The 15,070-nt window shown below is 36.4% G+C and overlaps 1 protein-coding gene across 9 annotated transcripts in view; it reads left to right on the top strand.

Moving 5' to 3' along the window:
- The window catches only part of QKI (QKI, KH domain containing RNA binding), a 165,267-nt gene that overhangs the window by 80,804 nt on the left and 69,393 nt on the right, over window positions 1-15,070 (top strand). For 5 of the 9 annotated variants that reach the window (XR_011325362.1, XM_069786886.1, XM_069786887.1 and 2 more), the window contains exon 4: window positions 9,407-9,457. The exons of the other annotated variants lie outside the window; for them this stretch is intronic. Coding sequence is in view for 4 of the 5 variants with exons in the window: in XM_069786886.1 (XP_069642987.1) it covers window positions 9,407-9,457 (51 nt within the window). In the remaining variant the exon portion in view is untranslated. The remainder of the gene's footprint in view (window positions 1-9,406; window positions 9,458-15,070) is intronic. 9 annotated transcript variants of the gene reach the window in all.

The raw sequence follows: 15,070 nt of genomic DNA, 5'->3' as shown, positions 1-15,070 counted from the left end.
GCAATCTGTTGGAATGTTTTTAAGACAATAGCTATTTAATGAATAGCTTGTGTGTACAGGAGACAAGAATAAGCTTGATTGCTTACAATCTGACATTTGAAAAAGCATTTTTTTAGATCTCTTGTATTTGCATATCTAATTGCTATGTAATCAAAACTAAGTGAACTGTAGCTACTTGAAACCAAAAACTGAAAGGCAATCATCTTTACAGGGGGAAATATCCCACTCGTATGCAAGCCTGTCTGAATATTAGAATTATATTCTTCTTGTGTTTAATTATAGGTGTCTGACTGAGCAGTAAATTTATGCCTGTGTATTAAAGGAGTGAATGTGACCCTGAAACATCAGCTTTCCTTTGTTGAAGCAAAGCATTGGCATTGAGAGAACTTAACAGTGTTGTGTATTTTGATGATAAGGGATTGTGCCAGAATAGCTGTTAATTACCTGCTTTGTTTGATATGGAAAGTAGTGGTTCTGCACTTTTCTTCCCACCAGTGACAGTACTCAATTAAAACTTGTATTAAACAATGATAATGCCCTCGTTTATCTGTCGAGGAAGACGTGAGGTGAAGAAAATTAACAGGATTTTTTCAGCTGTTTGGAGGTGGCTTTGGTTTGTGGTGGGGTTTTTTTGGTTTTGTTTTTTTTTTTTTTCTTTTCATGAACCTAGTGACAGTAAAGAAAAAGAAGTTTTGTCTTTCTGGTGTAGTGGTGGTGTGTGGTGGGTTTTGGTGTTTTGTGGTTTTGTTTGGGTTTATGGGTTGGTTTTTGGGTTTTTTTTTTAGTTCTTGATAACTCTTAAATATTGCACTTTACTAATAGTGGCTACAGCAAAAGTTAAAAAAAAGAAATCCTTAACTGTAATAAGTTAGAAATTTGGAAGACACTTGCCCTATCTTGTTCCATGTCATTCCTCTCTGTGAAGCATGTGTTGCCACGGGTCCTTATTTCACTGGTTTTTGAAATTTAATTGCATTGCTTACATGTCAGAAAAAGAGGATTCTCTGAGTAGTAGCTATTTTTAGCATATCTAAACAGAAATAACAAGGATGAGTAAGGCAAGGAAGTACATGTAGAAGAAAGACTTGGTAATCTGTGTGGATCTTATGTTTCTTTCAGGTAGCAATGCTGAAGAACACTATGAAATTAAAAATGTACAAAACACATTACAAAATACATCAGTAGACAATAAGAAAAGGTATAGAAATGTTACAGTCACACTTAAATGCTTTTAATGTCATTCATCCAAAGAAATTAAGGAATGGCTTGGTTGCTTCACTTACGAAGTTTCAAAGGTCCGTATTCAACAAGCTTGAACAGCTTTATGCTGGAGTGAAAGCTGAACGTTTGATGCTAGACTAATTTGGCCAAAAGTATGAAACAGTAAGTGGAGAGTGGAATAATCACTGTAATGGCTTTAAAGTGTGTACATTAAATTCTTCTCAAGATCTCAGTGGATATGTCAATGCATGGTAATTCAACTAGAACTTAAGAGCTTCAACTGTTAGGTAAATAGAGGTCACATGCAGAAAGTTAGATTGGTTGCCTACAATAATTAGGCACAATTAATAAAGTGTGTTCAGAAGGCGTATTGCACATACTGAATGGTTAGCAGTAATGACTAGTCTTAGATATAAACTTAGAATTTAAAAAAAAAAAATTGCAGATAAAACAGTACCTTAAAAGGCTTTGTGAGGTATGGAAAACTTGAAAGATTTTCTTGTTTTTTGAAAACCTAAACAGTGTCATTGTTAAAGAGCAGAAAGCTAGCTTTTATTTGGTAGTGGAACTTTGTAATCTTACAGGACGCAAGCAAACAGCAGTGAAAAATCAGGTTTTAAAAAAAAAAAGTTTTAATTGTGTGAATTTATCATGGCTTACAGAAAGAAAACTATAGAAAGCCTTGCGTAGATGAGATCTCATAAATGGCATGTTCTTGAAATAGTCTGCTTTTCTTTTGAAGTAAATATTTTTCTGGGCATATTAAGTGATAAATTTAATGAAAGTATTTAATTTTCACATGACTATTGATTACATTTTCTTTAGATAATTCGTAAAGTCAATAAATGTAAATTTGTTCCTACTCACCACACAATTCACCTTTCATACAAAGTGATAAGCATTAAATAAGAATTTGATAAGGTATTTTATGATCTGGCATTTTCAAGTGGAATGATCTCTGTCCATTCTTTAACTGTTTTTCTAATTTTCTTTCTTCTGCACTGTAAAAAAAAAAAGTGGAATGTGAATTTGAGATGCATTTAGATTAGTAGAATTATTTCATGGCATAGCAGTGCTTCAGTACAGTATTAGTATAACTGTGTTAGCTCATCCATGTAGGGTTAGGTTCTGCAGTGATTAGATAGCTTCCTGTGATCAGACATGCTCATTGGATAGTCATTTCACTTTATAGGTGAGTGTTGCAACCCACGCTGTCCAGTCACAGATAGTTTTTGTAATATTGAAGCTAGTTTGTTGAGGGTTCCTTATACTTTCAGGTATTCAGTATAAAATCCCAACTTCAGATAAAGTTGAGGGATATGTTCTTCCAGAACAAATAGTCTTAAATGGAGGTACTGTACTTTTTTTTCCTGTAAAGCAAAGATAATGAGCCTGTCAGATTTTTCTGTTTAAATTGTTCTGATTACATTTCATAGACTTTGGTCACTTGGAAATAATTTACTAACATTTTTTTCAGCGTTTTCTTTGTTATGTATTTCAGTTAGATTTTGGATGAGCTATTTAATGTGTTTACTTCTAAAGGAATTTCCTGTTTCCATATAAAAATTTTAAAAATAATGCTGTGATATTCAGTTTTGAATAGGTATTAATCTTCTGTATTGTCACATAATCTCTACATGCAGATCTTCTTGCAGAGAGGAAAATTTCTGTGTTGAAATTATTTGCAGTGTTAACATTAGGAAAAGTAAATGAACTTTTTCTCCTTTAGCGATTGCCTTTCCTAGACCCCTTTTTTGCATGAGCAGGCTTTCCCTTTATGTTCTTTACTATTCTTCTAGGACTTGCAGTCACTTTTTTTTTTCCATTTGAAAAATGCCGCCTGGAATGAACAAATTGGGTAATTCTCTTCACTCACCCATCAACAATTTTTCCTGAATTTAATTTTTAAGTTGGACAAAAATGTTGTGTGAAGTCATACAGTTGTTCAGATAGCAAAAGCTTACTATCTCGGTAACATTTGAGAAAAACTCCTCAAATTTCTTCTACAAAGAAGCTTTAGGACATGAAAAATCTAGAAGCTGAGAGTTGACTTTTAGCTCTCCAAATAGTCCTCCAGAAGAATACTCTTTATTAAGCATCCTGGTGACAGGGGAGGGGTACATACCACGCGAGGAAAATTCACACCTCTCTATTTCCCCCCATAATACAAGTTGAATGTACTTGTCATTTGAAATAAATATATATACACCTATTAGACATGCTTTTTTCTCTCTGATGAAAACAATACTGTTGAAAGCATGTCATAAAACTTGTTTTTATTGCATACGTACACAATGAATCATAATTCCCAGCAGGCTCAGGTCCTGCCTATGTAGGATCAGCAACTAAAAGACTGAAAATGTGACCAATATTTTATTTAAGGTTGGGACCTATAGGCTATGTCTCACATTTGCACTTCTACCTTTTAGCTGTGTAACAATATACTTGCATGAATCTGGTACCTGAAGTATTCTCTCTACTGAGGTCATCCTGAGCACAACTACATAAGATTTTAAAGTAGATAGTGGCGATATTGATGTTCTTTATCCCTTCTCTCCCTTTTCTTAGCCATTTGGACAGTTGAGAGGAGAATGTGATTCTCCAAGGGGTAAAAATTCAAAACCTACTCTGAAAGAAAGTAAGGAGATTTTACCATTTAGCCGTTGGAATGTCTGTGCCTCAAAGCTAAGAATTTTTTAAAATCAGATTTTGAATGACTCTGAATTTTCTTCAAGAAAATGTGAAGAATCCATCTAAAAAAAAAACCAACCAACTTTAATTCCATGTATTAGCAGAGTCAAGTTATGATGACCTTGGATACGCTCTAAACCAATTTGTAATGATTACTGTCAGAGCAGTTCTTTTTCTGTTGAAAAGTAATGGCCTATGATAGATTGGAGGCCAGATTAGATCATCCTGACGATTCCTTCTGGTCAAAGTCTTTGAAATGGGAAAAAAAAATGACTTGAGTTAAGCTTAAGTATAGAAAGAGGGATACCAGTAAGATGTACAGAATAGAATTTCAATATAGTATAATGGAACACTTAATTTATCAAAGTTTTACATGAATCACAAAAACTGTCATTCTCCACATATATATATATGTAAGTATATATAGTGTGTGTGTGTATACTGCTGAAGTATGTATCAACTCTACAATCAGGTTGAATTTAAGGGTTTTTTCCCTATATCCAGCTTTGTGCATCATTGACTTCATATGTATATTCCTATATGCTAAAATGAAAATAGTGTATTGGTGAGGATCAAGCTAAAATTTTGGGGCTCCAGTATGGTTTGGCTACATCTAATTTCAGAAAACTTAAATTTTAATTGTGTAGATTTTTTTGTTACACACATACACACATAGATATAGATATATAGATATATATATATAAATTTCTATTGTTTTAGTCATACTGTGACTAGGGCACTTCAGTAGTAGGTAGTGCCTCATTAATCCTGAATTCAAGAAGAGTATTCAGCAACAAATTTTAATGATTAGAGTACCGAGCTTTTGTTGTGTGTCTTGTTACTGCCCTTAGCTTAGAAAAACTATTTAAACAGGCTTAGCAGGGTTTTTGGAGATTTTGTTTGTTTTAAGAAAAGAAAAAGTATGTTCATTTGTGCAACAAATTTGAGGCTGTCTTCAAGGATTTTTAAAGAGGAAAAAAAGGAAGCGAGGCATGATCTCACTAATAGGCAACAGGAAATGCAATTCTGCAGGAAATTTGATGAGATGAACAAGAGCAGGCCTGAGAGATCAGGAGGAAACTGAGAACAAGTTTGTTAGTCTCCACAGAATAGTGACAACAGTAGCAGAAGGCATTTCTTTCCTAAATGTATTCATAAATGCTGATTTATCTGTGATTTTTACAAATACATTTTCTATGATGAAAACAGTTTCTTTCCTTCTGCAACTGGGAAGAGTAATTTTCATATGTATCAAACTAGATATTTTACCACTTTTTTGGATTCCAGTCTGTTCATGCTGTCTTCATACCAGGAGTTATAACTATGTAATTACTTGGAGGTGGGGGTGAATATTAGGACTTGCAGAACTTGCAGTATGCATGGATTTCAGTATCCTGGGATGACTTAGCTAACAGGGCTGTGTATGGTTATCTACATACCACAAAAAAAAAAGAAGAAAAAAAAAAGCTTTTCCCCTTACAGAAGGGAAACATTTGAAATGCACAAATGAAAAGCTCAATATGGAGCTGTGTACTAGTTATTTCTGTGCCTGGAGTTTCAGATGTTACGTGTTTATTCAGAGTTAATTCAGCTGCTCTTTGGACTCTCAGTGGATATATACAGTGCAAACTTTATTTCTTAGTTTAATTCTTTATTTTCTTAGTGCCTCTACTTATGTACGTATATTGGAAAAAGCTGTTTGCATGCCTGTGTTTTTGAAACTTTGTGTGTGGCATTTTTAGGTACTGTTTGATTATCAGATTTAAGAGTTTATTCGTTGATATCTTCAGAGTAAAGAATTGCAGTAACACCTCCTGCCTAAGATGGGGCAGAGTTTTAAAACTCTTAATAGTAAGTTAACCTGCATGTTGTATTATGTTAGAGAAAGTGGTTAAAACAGTTTATATATATTGAAGTGCCCAAATAAAAAAACTTCACATCTCACTTTCAGACACCTCATGTCTCAAAGATGGCAGCTTTTATTTTTAAGTGCTTTGTTCATCCATTGGTTTGTCTGTGTATTTTATCCTGTTGATCTGTTTTAACTTCTTCATAGATGAGCTACATGTACTTTTTACTTTTCATACGCTGCAACTGCAGTGTATCGCTTTCTTGCCTTGTGGAGCTTGAGTGCTGTTGTGTTAAATAGTTGCCTACTGTCTACTAAATCAGTCGAGTTGCTAAAATTTTATTGCAGTTGGTTTCAGACTTTATTATCCTCATTATGAGAACGTGATGTCCTACTTAAAAAGTGGGATACATCTTATTAACCCTGTGTGCAGGGTAAGGATTGGGGGTAGAACAGGGAGAACATGGAGGTTATACTGTGTATGCTTGGCTGAGCACGACTTGCACTGAGCTCTTTGTTTTCACTCCTGTCGTGTATTACTGTAGTTTGTTAAATAGTTAAAACATGCTTTACTAAGAGGAAAAAAAAAAAACTATCAGCAACTTTTTCTGATAATTTTTTTCTGACTTTTCTGAGCACATGTTAGTGAAGGTGCCTTTTCCTGTGAGACCATATGGTTTTGTGTATATGGCCTGGGCATTGTTTGTAAATTATAGCAGAAGATAAATTTCTTTGATTACTGTGTGTTACTGTAGAGAGTAGCATTGAAACTGGTAGTTGGGATACTTTGATTTAATTCTCGGTTCTTTTCCAAAAGTTTTTTAGTCACTGTTTTAGTCACTTCTGTTCCATAATATTTAAATGGGATTTAATGCTTTGTATGAAAACGTTGCATAGGTAGGAGTGTATCAAGATAAATAATTGCATGGGTAGGATAAATTGCATAGTAAAAAAGGTATTAAAAACATTAGGGAAAAAAAGTAAGATTTTTTTGTGTGTGTGTCATTGGTATGTTTGGTAATCTTAAAGTGAATTTGACACAATATAAATACACTTTTCTTTAAGTGGGTGGTAAATGGGTATTGAAAAAACCACAGATGTCCTTAAATCAGAATTTAATTCAAAGGGTCTTTACTTTTTCAAGTTATGCAGGATTGAAGAGGCTCGCACACTTAAGCAGAGTAATGCCTGAGCTCTGTAAGTTAATCACATTAGCAGTCCTCAAAGGACAAAATCTTCTTGCTATCAGAAATTATTGAAGGTTTTCTGAGTGTGGTACGGCACCATGTTTGGATTGATCTAATGGTCAGTTCCCCATTAAAAGCCTTAGGACATCTGTTCCCACTGTTTCGTGTGCATCCTCAGGAGTCAGTTGAGTTTGCAAGTTTCTCAGATTGGCCCCTGCACAATTGTCTAAGCAGCAAGGGTAGCTCAGGGGAAGTAGCAGTCAGGATCCCAGTTTTCAGTGGTAGCTCGTTGTTAAATAAACTTAACTTGCAGAGTTAAACTTCACCTTCACATTCCATGATATCAGATACATGAGTGTCTGCATTAAAACATTAAAATGTTTTTACTTTAACTTCTAGTTTGCTATTTCACTATTAATTTCACCCACTAAAGTAAGAAGTTTTTGATGAAAAGGATTCTTGTTCAACAGAAAGGAGAAAACAGTATAATTTTGTGAATTCTTTCTTCATAGCTTTGAAACAAGAATCTTGTGTGTGATCCTGGCATCGAATGCTCTGTAGACCTCTAAGTTACTCTTTTGAACTAAACTTGATTTTCTTAATTTTGACTTATTTTCTAATACTTTATTTTCAGTATTTTAATGAAAGATGAAATTTTTCTGGTTTTGATTTTTTAATTTTTTTTAAATTCCATTCTCTGCTTATAGTTCATCTGTAGAAGGACACCTTCCACCACCCCCCCCCCCCCAAACCAAACCCAAACCAAAAAAAACACCAACCAACCATACAAAGAAAAAAACCCCGAACCCCCCAAAACCAAAACTCCCCAAAACTGCAATCAAAAAAACCCCGCAAAAACCCCAAACCAACAAAAAACCAAACCAAAACAAACCACCTTTGAATTATGCCACTGGACCATTTAATTGAGTGCCAGTACTGTTTGAATCTGTGCCTGCTGCTTGTTGCAACTGGTGGTGTACCATTCTAATTGCTGGTAATATAGAGAGAGCTAAGTTGAAGAATAAATCTAGAATAACGATGGCCAGGTCTTTGGCCTACCGTTGTGCAGAATTCACATTATCCGAGTAAGTTGCTTAAGCCAGTGCTGTCCCTGAAAGAAAAACTATACCTTGTGTTACCAGGTGTTTCTATCTGGTTGTATCAAAGTAAAATACTCTTTTGTTTGAGAAGGGTGTTAAGTCTGTCTGATGCTGGTTTAGCATTTCAGCAAGATCACATTCCATGTGTGTAACGATGAGGAACTTCAGCCAGTTCCCCGATTTGACTTAACTTAAAACATTGACTACAACCCTGCACTGGTTGTGCGTTGTTTATCTGTGATATATAATTTAAAGACAACATAACTTCTCATAATAGTTTTAAGTATGTACTTTAATGTACTTCAGATATATTTTTCTTATTTTTAGGCATCCTGCTTTTTTTTTTCTTGATGATTGCATGTTTTTCAAAAGCAATATTTTTAACTTCCCTATGTGCCAGAAAAATTGGACTTTCCTCTTTCATATATAGTAATTACATAGTTGAAGTGTGGGTGGAAAGAATAGAGAAAGGGGCTTTAAACTGTCTTTTGAATGGATTACATGGTACCATACCATCTCGCTGTTACGGTTGCCCCAACAGCAATGAGTATTAGTTAAAATAAACTGTCCTTTTTGCACATAAGCTATCCTCTTTGCTCATTTGCATCTAGTATGAATTTGACTTTAATTTTTTTTTTCCTTTTTAAATTAGCCTCATGCTAGCAGATGAAATGCACTATTTTTAAGAAAAAACCACTGCAACAGCTTTTATATTCTGATAACTGCATCACTATAGCATCCATACAAACTGTCTTACAGGCATGTTAGTAGTGGAAGAGCAAGTCATGTGTGTCTCCCTTTTATAGCTAGCCAGCTCGTGGTTTTTTCACAGTTTCCCATTTGCAAAGAACTTCTAAAAATTGTTTTTCTACTTATTGTGCTGTTTTGAAACATAAAAAGGCCCTGAAAAGGACTTGAGCTTTTTTTCTGATTGCTTTTTATCTTAAAATTTTAAAATACAACTTCAATCAAATTTCTAACTGATTTTTTTTTTAGCATGTAAGATTTCATAAAACTGTATAAATCACCAGTAGTGATAGTGCAGGAATACTTAACTCTGGAAAGGGATTTTGTTATTTGTCATTCAAAAGAAGAACTTGAAAGAGGTGGGGGTAGGGGAAGAAAACTAAAGTTTGTTCTTTTTTCTGTTACTTAGCTTCTGTTGATTCTGCATTGTTTTCCCTTAATTAGGTTGTCTTATGGCTTCTTGAGATTTCAGTCTCAAGGGTAAACAAGAAGCAAGAAGTTGTGTCCCTCGCAGGATAAAATAAAAACCCTAATTCCAATTCTTCATGCCTCTCTTAAACATCTTAAAGAAGCAAAATAGGGCACAAGCCCAATTTTTTTTTGCTTTTCAGGTCTCCTTTAAGAGCAGAGACAACCATGGTCCAGCAGTTTTGGAGGTAGAGGCAAGTAAATGTTTTACTTCTTGTAAACATTCCAGTGAGTTTTTGCAAATGGCCTATAGTTTGAGGAGACCCTTGTTGAAAAAGAATCTCCCCCCCCCCCCCACTTCCCTAAATGGTGAATTTGCTTCGTATGCTTAATGTGAAGAAAACAATATTTAAGCTTTTATTGATTATTGACAGGCTTCGCATCAGTTACATGCTCTTGCAATACCTAATTGGTGTAAAAATATACAAGTTTAATATTAGTAAGGGTTTTGTGATAATAGTTGTTGAAGTTTTTTTCTTTTGAACCTATCTTCAAAATGTCAGTTGTGTTGGGTGGTTCATCATAGTGATTTTCTTTTTTTCTTTTTTTTTTTTAAGTGGCTAATATTTGCTACCTCCAACTGCTGGTGTTCAAATCAGAGTATTCTCACTAAGGGCAATTCAGCAACCTCTTATGTACTGGGTCTAAACCTAGAATTATTTCTATGCTGGGGACATTTCTGAGGGCTCATGTTGAGTTTCTCCTGAAGGTATCACTTGTGTTCTTAAATTAGTATTTTTGCTCTTTTCTGAAGGCTGTATTGGAGGTGCAGGAAGGAACTATCCATCTATATTGCTGAAGTTTTAAAAATCAGTCAGCCTCTGAGTGCTACTGCTCATCAGGAAATTTGAGTCCTTCAGGTATCTCAGGCTGCAGTTCCAGGGCTGGCTGCTCTTAGGACAACTTAAGTCAACACTTGCTGTTCAGTATCACTTGCACAGCCCTGGCTAGGCATACTTTCTCCCTTCCTTGTGGCAGTTACTGGTGATTTAAATGACTATGATGATGTGCTTCAGTGCTAAGCCAGTTGAAAACTAAATCTGGAAACTTCCTGTTCCTTTTGAGAACCATGAACGGGATTGCAAGCACTTTAGTACATCAAGGTAGGACTAGCAGCGCCGATTTAGAATAGCTTAAACTGTTGTGGGACTACAGGCTTTAGGCAAAGTGCACTAATTGTTCTTAAATTAGTTGAGCTGGATGACTGTGGCTTCTTGGTATGCTGTGGGGACGATGCTTTTTACATCATCAGATGATAAATGCAGGGTTTTTAGACACAAAATATGGAAAATACAGGCTTGAAATACCTGTTCTCTCTTCCACTAATGAACTTTTTGCTGTGTTTAATTTTCTTATTTAAAGATGCAGACACTTGAAACAGAGCAGAATTTTTTGACTGTGAATGACACTTAGATGGGTGCTAACTGGGAAGTGAAGTTGTGAAACTATACTTGGGTTTTACTTCTTTGAAATAGCAGAGCTGTTTTTTGGGAGGGGCTGGAATTTTTCAGGTTTTTTTGGTGTCTTTTTCATGTGTGAAAGTAAAGTTCATTTATGACACATCTGGATGAATTCTTAAGTTATAATACAGTGCAAAAATTAAAATGTAATTGCAAATACTTAGAGATATTTTAATTTTGTTGGCAGCCTACAATTGTAACATGGAGAATATTAATGACAAGTAGCATGCTGACACTGTTAATTCTTACCATGTTTCTTTGAATGCTTTGTTAGGAACCTTCTTCAGACCTATTCAGTTAGGAAACTAGTTATTTTTCTGGACCTTCCTCTTCCTTATCATCAATAAAAAGAGACAGTTTGCATCATTTGTAACAGTACAGGATTACATGTATTTGGTACAGTTTTGCTCTACTTCTTTACTGGGAGGTGGGGGGAAATGTGCTGTTCCATGTTAGGGGGCTACAATGGGGACAGGAAAGAAACTAGATTTTGGTCAGCTATTGTGAGAGTATATTTCAGTGGGATAAAAAATTTTGCTAGTTAGTAAGCTGTATTGACCCAAATTAATACCTGTGCCAGTTTGAGAAGGGAGAGGAGGGGAAAAAGAAAGCGGCCAGGTCAGGAAGTGGGAGATCAGCACCTGTCAGTTGGCAGTAAATTTGTCATCTGTTGGAAAGTCATTTTGAACAAAGGGATTATGCATGTGCTTTCCTGAAGAGTAGGAAACATTTAGAATGAAGGAAGTCACCTTTCTTTAAGCTGTCTCTCTAGGATACGAGCAGAGCGTGTAATTATTTTTGTCCTCAGTTCATGCACAATGCTGTCTTATTTTCTAAGATGGATGAAACCATTGTAGAAGGTAAGAAAGGCGTGCACATAATGACCTTTTCTCCCCAGCCTTACCATCTTACTTTGACTTCCGTTATTCAGAAGTGTATTAATTTAAACTTTGGCTGGGTTTTTGTGGGGGCAGATAAGCATGCAATCTAAAACTGTATATAATGGACTTTTTAACAAAACAAGTTTGAAACTTGTCTTCTAAAGAGTAGAAGCAGTTAATTTTTTTAATAACTTTTTGCATGTTTCTGATAATGTACTGGAATCTATTAAAAATTACTCACTTTAAATGTCTTCAGACTTGGTTAACTCATCAAGGATTTACTTTGCTTCTGTGGCTTCATACTGTAATGACATTGTTTGGTTCTTTTAATATGTCCAGTATTTATTAATGATATTTCTCTCTTTGTTAATATCTTTGTTTAGCTGAGGGAAATTGCTAGATCTGCCCATGTTTTTTCTTTGGGCACTGTGTTGGAAAAGCAGAACTTGAAATTTTGCAAAATTAAATAAGTCTTAATTTTTCATATTGCGGTAACTAGCAGTGGAGCTGTGATAATTTAATTGTAGTTTTTATTCAGTTTGCGCACTCAGTTTTACTCAAAATCTTGCAAATGAAAATGTCAGCACATTCACTGTTTAATGAGATTTTTAAAAAATTACATTCCTTTGGTGAATGTTTTTGTACATTTTACCAAAATCTGTGGGATTCAAAAAGTTCATGTGAAACGGGATGCTTTTTTGGAAGGATGATGATGTCTCCTAAACAGCCGTTGTAGGACTGCTAATTGAATGTAATCTGGAAGGATGCATATCTAGACATTCTCTCTGAAGACTAGTATGTATGTATGCAATGTAAATGTGGTGATATTTAACTTTGAATTAAAATTATGAATAGCTTTCACTTTCTTTTGTGTTTATGTAATGACTAATTTTCAAGTTTAAAAATGATCAGAAATATTTTTTCATAATTACTCCTTTACAGAAATGTTACTTAAATAATTTCAATTAAAATTACTTTTTCCTATTAAATATTTTCACAAGGTGTTGTCATAGTTTCAGTCCAGCTGGTAACAAAGCACCACGCAGCTGCTCGCTCACTGCCCCATCCCGGCCACGGTGGGATGAGGAGAAAATATAAAGAAACGCTCGTGGGTCGAGACAAGGACAGGGAGGGATCACTCACCACTTATGGTCACGTGCAAAGGACAGGCTCAACTTGGGGAAGAAACAAAATCAGTTTAACCTGTTACCAGTCAAATCAGAGCAGGATAATGAGAAGTAAAACCAAACCTTAGAACACCCTCCTCTCACCCCTCCCTTCTCAGCTCAACCCCACTCCCGATTTCTCCACCTCCCCCCTAGCAGCGCAGGGGGACGGGGAATGGGGTTGGGGTCAGTTCACACCTTGTCTCTGCCGCTCCTTCCTCCTCAGGGGGAGGACTCCTCACTTGTCCCCTGCTCCAGCGTGGGGTCCCTCCCATGGGAGACAGTCCTCCATGAACTTCTCCAACATGAGTCTTTCCCATGGGCTGCAGTTTTTCACGGACTGCTTTGGCCTGGGTCCCTTCCACGGGCTGCAGTCTTTCAGGCACAGACTGCTCCAGCGCGGGCTTTCTGATGGAGCGGCGGCCATCTTGGGGGGCATCCATCCCCCTGCTCCAGCGTGGGCTCCTCTCTCCCTGGGCTGCAGGTGGGCATCTGCTCCCCCGCTCCCCGCCATGGGCTGGGGGGGGACAGCCTGCTGCCTCACCACGGGCTGCGGGGTCATCCCCTCCTCCCCTCCTTCCTCACTGACCTCAGGATCCCCAGAGGGGTTCCTCTCACATTCCAGTCCCCCTACTCACTGCAGGTTTCCCTTCTCAAGTACATTCTCCCAGAGGCGCTACCACCATCATTGATGGGCTCAACCCGAGCCAGCGGCGGCTCCCATGTGGAGCCGGGGAAGCTTCGAGCAGCTTCTCGCAGGAGCTGGCCCTGCGGCCCCTCCCCCACTACAAAAAAAACTGTGCCACACAAACCCATAACGGGTGTTTATTTTAAATGGGTTGCACACATACTATATAAAGAACTGATGGTATTGTATAGTATTTTAAATGAGCTGAAAAATTTGTGGTTTTCATCTCAGTGAGTGTAGAAAGCGAATAAGGGATTCCAAACGCTGACCTTAAGGACAGATTCAGTGAGAGCCCAGAGAGCTCTCTGTGAAAGTCACCAGAGAATACTGATGGGTTGCAATGTTGTAATTTCTATGAGGTGTTGAAGTTGTGGCTTACTGATGTATATTTTTTTAATCACTGGTTTGATGTCACCTGAGAGGTAAAGGGGGATACTGATTCTGAAGATCAATCATCTCTGTACTGTAGGAAAGGCTTCCCTAATATATTATCAGCAATATTCTTAAGAGCCATTTAATATCATTGCCAAGCTGGCACTCAGCTATACAGTCTTTTAACTGGCATGACTATTACTACATTTTAATCTATTGTTGAGAACACATGCCACACACTGGATACCTCTCATTCTGCAGTCGTTATAATCAAGAGTTGTTGCATGAAATTGGTCATAAAGAAGGTGTGGAACAGTGGTCACACTTTGAGTTATCTAGGTGGTAAGTTGGGTGTGTCAAATCCCATATAATTCTAGCAAGGATTTGAGGCAACTGCTGCAGTAAAACAATATAATTACAGACTGTGTGCAAGGTTTCAGTCATAAATACATGGAAGGTTTGTGTGCTGAGATCATCTGAGGCAGTAGTTCTGAATTCTTTCAAGGACTCAACTTTAGTTCATTAGCTAACATTTATTGTCGATCCTGTATTCTGTACTCAGTGACAAACGCATAGAGTTTTCTGTATTCTCTATAACAAAATTTTGCTTTATTTTTAAAGTAGAAGTTAGTTTTATTTAATTTGCATTCATATCTTGGCTGTTACTTTGTCTTGAACTGTTGTCTGGGTTTGTTTACAAATAAATTTGTTTTGTAATTGTTGCAACCCAGTAAATATGGAAAGAACTGAACTATTTCAGGAGGAGGGAGTAAAATGATTAAAACTGAAAGACATATTAATACATGCTTGTGTAATCATCAGATTAAGTTATAGTTTTAGAGTAAACTTGCTGTTTTAATAGCTTAGCAAAAAAATAAGAGAATGGAGATAAAATATAAGGATAGACTTATTAAATGTGTTAAAATCTAACAGTCTTAGCAGTAATGCTGTATAAAATGCTGTAGAAATGCTATATTTTTTGTTATATTCAGTACTGTACTACTGATTGTGGGTCACTGTTGAAGAAAAAGTTGAATGAATCGTGGACAACAACATACTACACTATTTATGCACTGCTTACAACTGTTTCCATAGTATGAATCCAGCAGAGGACACAAAGCTCATGCAGCCCATTCCTCAAAACAAAAAAATAAAGGGGGGGGGGGGAGGGGGCACGGAGACAAAACCCAAACCCTCGGAAAACCTGTATAAATGGAGGCTCAACCTGAATAAAAACCTT

The sequence above is a fragment of the Haliaeetus albicilla genome, chromosome 7 (assembly GCF_947461875.1).
Source record: "Haliaeetus albicilla chromosome 7, bHalAlb1.1, whole genome shotgun sequence".
Lineage (NCBI taxonomy): Eukaryota > Metazoa > Chordata > Aves > Accipitriformes > Accipitridae > Haliaeetus > Haliaeetus albicilla.
The sequence above is the reverse complement of the archived record's forward strand: the minus strand, read 5'-3'. Positions and strand labels throughout refer to the sequence as shown.